Source organism: Protobothrops mucrosquamatus, unplaced genomic scaffold (assembly GCF_001527695.2).
Source record: "Protobothrops mucrosquamatus isolate PMUCROS unplaced genomic scaffold, P.Mucros_1.0 scaffold_126, whole genome shotgun sequence".
NCBI lineage: Eukaryota > Metazoa > Chordata > Lepidosauria > Squamata > Viperidae > Protobothrops > Protobothrops mucrosquamatus.
The window spans coordinates 256,438-265,432 of record NW_015386202.1 but is presented as its reverse complement, the minus strand read 5'-3'; the positions used below and the strand labels follow the sequence as shown (position 1 = coordinate 265,432).

The 8,995-nt window shown below is 40.6% G+C and overlaps 1 protein-coding gene across 1 annotated transcript in view; it reads left to right on the top strand.

The window, feature by feature from the left end:
- Positions 1-1,769: 1,769 nt before the first annotated feature.
- The window catches only part of ADCK2 (aarF domain containing kinase 2), a 16,623-nt gene continuing 9,397 nt past the window's right edge, over positions 1,770-8,995 (top strand). Inside the window, exons 1-3 of the mRNA XM_015817246.1 lie at positions 1,770-1,867; positions 3,780-3,791; positions 7,275-7,401. Coding sequence (XP_015672732.1) covers positions 1,770-1,867; positions 3,780-3,791; positions 7,275-7,401 — 237 coding nt within the window. The remainder of the gene's footprint in view (positions 1,868-3,779; positions 3,792-7,274; positions 7,402-8,995) is intronic.

Below are 8,995 nucleotides of genomic sequence, written 5' to 3'. Positions count from 1 at the left end.
GCGACCATCCTAGAAAAGTGGTAGCAGGGGAGAGGAATGAGCTGAACCAGTGGCAGCACCACACAAGCCTGAGCGAGAGACGGCTGGAGCTGCAGGGCTGTCAGGGCTCAGCGGAAGCGCCAGGATCAGTGCCAGGCTCCAGCTGGAGCTCGGCGCTGATCCTGGCGCTTCTGCTGAGCCCAGAAGAAGCGCCCATCAGCTGGAATGTTGCAGCATCTCCAGGGTCTTGTGATTTACATTCAGATGCTTGGCAACTGATTCATATTTATGGCGGTCACAGTGTCCCAGGGTCATGTGAAGTGACCAAAACCTGCTGCAACCACCCAGCAGACGGGGGGGGGATAAAAACCAAACACCCCCCACCCCACCCCTGCTGCCAATCCTCAACAGAAATGCTCACAACAATGAAAACCTCGGACAGGAGGAAGAGCGCCGCTGGGTGAGCAGGCAGGTGTCTTGCTCGGCTGTGGCTTGGGGGGCACTTTTTTCAGTGCCATTATAACTTTGAACAGTCACTAAGCGAACTGTTGTAAGTCGAGGACTATCTGTACTTCATCACTTTTTTCCTTTTTTTTTTTTTGGTCATCAAGTTTTTGACACCTTGTTAGGCGACTGGTGGTACTCGGATATTGCCATATCCTAAAAGTGGTACAATGGGTGATAAGGTTGAAAAGCCCTGATCTATTGGGACCCAAGGAGCATAACCTTCTCTGTCACAGTGGGTGCCCTTTGAAATGAGCTACCCCGTGAAATCTATATGCTCCCACCCCTTTGGACTTCAAAGCCTTGGTGTGATTTGGAAGGGGGGCCCTGTTGGGTGTGTCTCTGGCTTTTTTATGTTTGCTTGCATGTTGTGCCTGGATCTCACCTTGGTTCTGTTATAGTTTGGGTTTTAATGTTACTATTTGAGGACTCGCATAGGGTCAGATGGGTTTGGTAGTGCCTAAATTGAATTGAATAAATAAATAAAAATTGAAGCCTTCTAGAAGAACTCTATCTGGGGAGAAAGTACTTTCTCCCATTAGTAGAGTGATATTTCTCTACGATTGAACCTTGGATGATTGAAGGAAGCATCTTCCTGATTGGTTCTTTTTGGACAACTGTGTATGGACAACTGTTTTACCAGAAGTGCTAGAAGAATTCATGAAACAGTTTCTGCTTCATAATACTGAAGAAAAGTGGAAGAAAATAAAATTAATGTTTTAAATATGTAGAACATAATTTAGAGTGCTTTAGCTAGAAATATTACACTATGGTTATTGAAGAAAGCCAGTTTGGTGTCATGGTTAAAACAACTAGACTAGAAATCAAGACACTTGTGTGTTGTAGTCCTGCCTTAGGCACAGTGCCAGCTGTGTGACTTAGGGCAGTTCTATTCTCTCAGCCCTAGAAAGAAGGCCAAGACAAACCACTTCTGAAAAATTTGCCAAGAAAACTGCAAGGACTTGTCCAGGCAGTTGTTTGAAGTCAAGATTGAGTCAAAAAAAAACAAAAAAGTTATTATATTTTTATTCTGTTTATTCAATGCACTCTTGCTTCTGTAGAAAAAAATTAACACAAAAGGAACAGCTTTGTTCCATGATTAGCATTATTACTGATTCATTTCTAAGCATGCATGGACCTTTTGGAGTCTTTCTTGTGAGAGCATGTGAGATTTATTTTGTGTAATAGACCTGCTTCTCTTTGCTGTCCAGGTCAGTGCTAACTGTTGCTTGTGAACAAACAGANGGGGCCGCTGCGTGGAGCCGGCGAGGGACACGTTCCGGGCCATGACGAGGCTCTATGGTGCTATTCAACCCGCCGATTCGGTGTCCCCCATCACCCGCACCCACGGCGCTGTTTTCAACCTGGAGTACTCCCCTGGCGGGTAAGACGAAGGGAAGGGTTGCCCGGAGCCCGAAGAAGGGTCGCTTTTGGGTGTCTCGGCCTTCTCGTTTGTGTGGCTGCTTGCACACCGTAGGGTGCGAGGGATCTCAGTTTAGTTGCGGGTTTCGCAGCACGTTGTGCAGTTTTAACTGCAGGTGCATTGGTTGAATTGTGTCCACGCTTGCAAGGAAGCATTGTCCATTTTTATTCCTATACTTGGGTGTTTTTTTTTCTGGATTTAGTACATATAATAGATGTTGCATCTTTTTTTCCCACCCCGTGGGTGTTGTTTCTACATAAAGTTATGAGGAAATACTGTGATGGGGCAAGCAACTGCACAAGACTAGTGAAGTGTTTGCAAATAGGGAAATAGGAGTAGCAAGAAATAAATGAGAATGGATGTGTCACGTATCAGTCAGAAGCCTTTGGTGTAATGAGAAAAATATGTGGTTTATGTAGTTTATATCAAATCTCTCAAAATCATTAGAGCAGTTCCATTAATCTTCCCAAAATCATTAGAGCAGTTCCATTAATCTTCCGTCAACTAATGTTAATTTGTTGTGGTTTACAGCTTTGAGAGCTTTATGCAACGAAATTTCATTTTGAGGTATGCCGATTGGTGTACATTCAAAGTGACAATAAAGTTGTTGTTATTATTATTATTATTATTATTATTATTATTATTATTATTATTATTATTATTATTATTATTATTATTATTATTAAAGCTGTCACCTATAAACAGAAGCTTTTGCACCTTTTTATGTATGGTAACTCTGTTTCCTATCCTTAAGTTCTTTTTAAAGATGAATTTATGATTTAAATAGCATTTGCAAAGCTGAAGTGTATAACAAAAGGTCCACATTTTTAAAAGAAATATTCATGGCACTCATCATACTTGATAGGAATATTGCATTGTGCTGCTCCAAGGGAAAATGGCAACAATTTTTGTTGTATTAAATTTATTATAAGATCAAAGGAAACTAAAGTAGGAAAAGTGTAACTTCTGAATAATGATTTGTTGGCAATGGTGGTGCCTTTTAGTCAGTTTTTGACTCCTGATAACTGCCTGGAGAAGTCTTTGCAATTTTCTTGGCAAGATTTCAGAAGTGATTTGCTATTGCTATTGAAAGTATAATTTCTTCACAATCTCTGCTGCAAAAACAAATGACAGAAGAAGTAAGTATTCAGGTAGTCCTCAACATAAAGCAGTACATTTAGTGACCGTTTGAAGTTACAACAGCACTGAAAAAAGTGACTTATGACCATTTTTCACACTTAATGACAGTTGCAGCATCCCCATGGTCAAGTGATCAAAATTCAGATGCTTGGCAACTGACTCATAATTAAGATGGTTGCGGTGTCCCGGAGTCATATGATCCCCTTTTGCATCATTCTGACAAGTAAAGTTAATGGGGAAGCCAAGTTCACTTAACAACCGAGTTACTAACTTAACAACTGCAGTTATTTGCTTAACAATTGTGGCAAGAAAGGTTGTAAAATGGGGCAAAATTCACTTAACAAATGTCTTGAATAGCAACAGAAATTTTGGGTTCAATTGTGGTCGTAAGATAAGGACTATCAGCATTAAAGAATGTAAACTGGTGTTGTAGAATATAGCTTGGTTTAGCATAGCATGAAATCTATTTCTCAGAGACCCTCATTATTTAAAATACTGTAACAAGTTAGTCCCAAATTACTTTTTCATGTATGTCCAGATTGATTAATACCCTTTACACCAGACATATCAAACTCGTGACGTCACGTGACGTTGCGTAACGTATCAGGACGGTTTTGCCATTGCCAGCAATGGGTGGGCGCGGCTTCCGCGTGACGCGTCTGGCCTGTGGGCAGGCAGTTTGACACCCCTGCTTTACACTTTCTACTCGTTTTTGTCTTTTTGTTCTTTGAAGCATTGGATTAAGGTAATGCTAGTATATTTCATATAATACATTGCAACATTTTTTTTATTACAGGTGGTCCTCGACTTACAACAGTTAATTTAGTGACCACTTAAAGTTACAACGGCACTGAAAAAAGTGACGTATGAACATTTTCACACTTACGACTTTTCTAGCATCCCCATGGTCACATGATCAAAATTCAGATGCTTGGCAACTGATTCATACTTATGACTGTTGCTGTCTCCCAAGTCATGTGATCACCTTTTGCAACCTTTGAATAATCAAATTCATTGAGGAAGCCAGATTCCCTTAACAACTGTGTTACTAACTTATCAACTGTGGTGATTCACTTAACAACTGTGGCAAGAAAGGTTGTAAAATGGGGCAAAGCTCACTTAACAAATGTCTCATTTAACAACAGAAATTTCGGTTGTAAGTTGAGAACTACTGTATTTGCTTTCATAGTATTACTCTGTCGCTCAAAAACAAGTAGAGGGATATTTAGACATTCCATAAAGTTAATTAATAGTGCAATCTTACATGTGTGTTTGGAAATATCTCGCACTGTTCTTTATTCTCAGCTAAATATATGTTAGCTGTAGTCCAGATATGTGGAAAGTATTTGAAAGGGATACTTCTGCAAAGTGTCTTGGTGTGAGTGAAGCACTCCTCCTCAAAATGTAAACGTGGCTGCATACTTTGAAAGGCCCGTGCAATTGTTTCAGAGGCTAGTTGACTCTATATGCATGTCTATGCATGGGCAGTTCTTTTATTGCTCATGTTTTATCAACTATATGCCTCTTATAGGCTTAGATCTCTATTTGAAATAATAGCCCACTGGGGCCTGAGTGACAGATTATCCTATTTCTTCCTGGGCTCTAGAGCAGTGATGGCGAACCTTTTAGAGACCGAGTGCCCAAACTGCAACCCAAAACCCACTTATTTATCGCCGGGTGCCAGGTGGGCGTGGCCCACTAGATGGGCATGGCTGTGGTGGTCATGGCAGATTGGGTGGGTGACGCCTGTGGGGGGTGGGCAGGGTTGGGGGAGATCCAGGGGGTCTCTGGTAGGTGGAGCAGTAGGCAGGAGGCTCGTCCTGCAGGGTGAGGCATGGCAGGGTGGGGGTGCCATTGTCATGGGGCAAGGCAAGGGGCGGCGGCTGCCTGACACCATCGGCCTCCGCACATAGAGGCCAGTGAGCACATGGGGGCCGACGGTGTCTGTCAGCAGCCACAGCCTGCCGGCCTCTTGATCGGCACACTCTGGAGCTCCGCAGCCCGCCGCCAGCAGTTCAAAGAAGCCGCCTCTGAGATGGATGGCCGGCTGACAGCTGAGGAGGTGATGCAGTGGGTCGTGCCCGGGAAAAGGAGAGCATGCAAGGCCAGGAGGGACGGGATGGGAGGGAGGGAAAACAGCGGTGCCGGGATGCATCCGGCCACATGGGACCTTGGCTAGTTAGCAAGCGGCTGGTTGAAGAGGGACAGTTGCCATCTCCGGGGCATGGCGTGCGTGCCCACAGAGTGCCGCCTCTGGCACGCGTGCCATATGTTCACCACCACTGCTCTAGAGTGTACATTGTGAGCAGACCTGCTAAATTTATGGAAAAGATGTTTCAGCTTAGAAGCTGTTATATTGAACAGATTGGGATATCGTGTAAAAGCGATGTATTTATCCAAACATTGATGTTTCCTATTTAGCACATACCGTATGTATTTTTATATAGTATTTTCTTTTATCTATTTTTTCCTGGAAATATACGCTGTATTTTACTTTTATTTTTTTAATATGGTCTTACGGATAATCAATCAATAAACTTATCTTTGCATTGTCTACCCACTTTTATTGGGACCACCAGTAGTGCAGCCTTATTAAATAACTGCTATAGTACCTTAATAAGTCAGAGTCTTTCAAAAATGTAGCTAAAGCTCATAATTAAGTTTCAGCACTGAAAGTTCACAAACTGTATGACTTTCACACAGTAGACTGTAAAATCACTTGAAACAATATGTGAATGATTGCCTGGTATTCCTTAATGATAATAGTTGGATTGTTTCATTTTGTCAATAATTTATTTCTTAAGCCTGGAATAAGATGGCTGGTGGAAACCAAATTAATCCCTTTAGCAGTAGATCAGCAGTATGAAATCTTCTGTGTCAGTGCTTTGACACTACTAATTTGGCTTGATTCACACAGTGTTATTTTGTATTTCATGTTTGTTTAGCATGATATAGATGTACAATATTTTTATATTCAAATTCCATTTAAATTACCTTCTGGTAGAATGAGGGAACTATAAATGACTTAGTGATATCATTAAAATAGAAGAAGCTGAATTTCTCTCCACTCCACTTTGGTTTGTTTATTTTCCAGGTACAAAATCGGTGCATTAAACATTGCAGAGGCTTCACAGAACCATTTAACTTTTTTTCACAATCACCCCCCAAATACAAAAAACAAAAAACACAACCTTACACAGCTGAAAATCATCGGTGGATTGCAGTTGAGTTTCCCTTTGGGGGCATTTTGAGGATGCAGAGTGGGGCTGGAGACTGTGTGTATCCCATAAACACTGTTGTTTGTCCATGAATTCTGGCCTATTGATACATGACAGTGGCTTGTGAAATCATTGAGAAAACAGTACTTCAAGGTTCTCTGCTTTTTTTCTCCCTTGATGTCATACTTTAAGTTTAAGGGGCATTAAAGCAGGGGTGTCAAACTCGCAATGTCACGTGACATGTAGCGACATATCACGACTTTTTTTCCATTGCTGGCAATGGGGTTTTGGCATGACGCATCCAGTTGTTTGACACTCCTGCATTAAAGGTTACCACTTTGCATTTGGACCTAGAAGCCAGAAATCTAGGACTTGTTTTGTGTTTAATTTACAATTAGATCCTTTATTTCTCTGTGATATGAAGTCATTTTCAATCCCCCCCCAATACTATTTATATCAGGTAGGCAAGTCCCACCATGCATCCTCACATTTGTCTTTGGCAGAGTTCCCCAGGCTTGTCGTCCTCTTCTTTGTGGACACAGGGGCATTCTCCATCTAGTAAGCTTTCAGCAGTATAAATACTGTTGCATCCAATTCAGTATTTCTGGTGCCAATGTATTTCTGGTGATGTAAGATTCTATCCTTAATGGCAGTCCAGCATCTGAGGCTTCTCCCCTTTCCTGTAGGAAACATCCTCTACTTCTTATATTCCTAATCTTAGTTTCTGTTATCAATTAGCTAGCATTTCTTTGGATGGGTATGTGAGGAGCAAGCAAGAAGCCATAGGTAAATACAGACCGTCACAGACTACCTATCAAAAAATATTTTCATATACATATACGGTATATATACTCATACATACATACATACATACATACGTATGTGTGTGTGTGTATATGTATGTATGTATGTATGTATGTATGTATGTATGTATATGTGTGTGTATACACGCACACACACACACATATCAAGATAATTTTCCAATTGTCCTAATCCCTATTTGTTAAAAGGCCCTTATGGTTAAAAGCATCACTTTCAACAGGGTCCACAAATTTACTTGGAGCCTATGCAGCTAGTAAAGCATTAGCATATGTGTTTGAAGCAATTCCAGTTCTTAGTTTTGGAGCTTTATCTCCTGTGAGGGAGATGGGTGGTTTAAAAATGTGGTGGTGGTGGTGTGTGTGTGTGTGTGTGTGAGAGAGAGAGAGAGATCTTGAAACCACAGCAGTTTTTAAATCTTTCTAAAGGCAATCCTGTGTACAATACATAGTAGTCTTTCAAAAGTGAAGTTATAAGAATGGTTAAGACATCTCTGTACAGGTGTGGTTGCAGCTGCACATCAGCTAAAGTTCATAAAGGATGCTTCTAACCACAGAAGCTGTTGGAGTCTTTCTTTAATAGTAATGTTGTATCCTTAAGAATCACTAAATTACAATGGGGCTTAAAGGTTTGTGAATTTATTGACTCCTTTGTTTAATTAGGTTCTCTTTGGGTGCTGATTGGGCACCCATTCTGGTAGAGAGAAAGTTCCCTGAGGATGGGCTCCAACATGAGTCCAAAAGCTTGGAATATTAAATCTCTGGTTCCAGTGATCAACCTAGATTGGTCACTGGAATCAGAGATTTAGTATTCTGAGCTTGGAATTGATTGGAACATTATTATCCTGGGACACATATATTTGCCTTCATTTGTAGGTTCTCTTCATCTAGGTTTAAGACTTGTATGGAAAACAAATAACATTTTAGGTCATATTTAGCAATACACAACTAATGTATGCCTGCACTAGGCTCTCCCCATTCCTGAGGCACCCCAAATTCCACTTAACAACCTGCATATTTGTTTAACAAAGGCATCAGGCAGAGCAAGGATGGGGACCCTTTAACACCCTTTCAACTGGAATGAGCAGGCTCCATTATGCTTGTAACTTGATTACCTTCGTTTTCTAATAGTGCAGTGTAAGATCTGTTCCTAAATTATATGGATGCACATGCATCTTTTGCAGAATCAGGGAGGAAAACATTAAATCATGCCTTTGCTGTTAGATGTTTAAAAAGAAGGCTGCAATCTATACAATGCACCCTTATCCTTATTGGGTATGTGTGATCACACAAACAATGATCAGCTAAAGTAATTTTGTTGATTGGAGCTCAAATGTATATGGGAAATACATTAATTTAGCAGGTGCATTGTTTAATAAAGTACAATTATTCAAGGCTTGAAAATAAGGGAGGGAGGGAGGAAGGAAGGAAAGTTCTTTCTTTTCCTTGAATAGGAAATACATTCAAATAAAGACCAGATGATGGCCTAAATTATTGTTTCTTTGTGTGTAAATAGCCAATTACATTTTATCATCTTAGTAATTTCATTGATAAAATAGTAATCTCATTAATGAAATCACCTGTAAATCCCTACAGGGCATAGGACAAAGTTATTGTGAAACCTGTCTCCCATGGTTTCTACCCAGCTGGTAGGATTTAATTTAATTTATTTGATTTATATACTGCCCTTCTCCCGAAGGACTCAGGGCGGTGCACAGCATATTAAAAACAAGTAACAATAAAATACCAAAATAAAATAAATAAATACCAAAATAAAAACCCCTCTAAAACCAAATTAAAAGCCAAATATTAGTAGCTGTGTCGTAATTAAAATTATATTAAAATCATCCCTAACTAAAATCCTCACTAGGTCAGGCCCGCTTGCTGGAAAAGCCATGTCTTGAGGGCGCGGC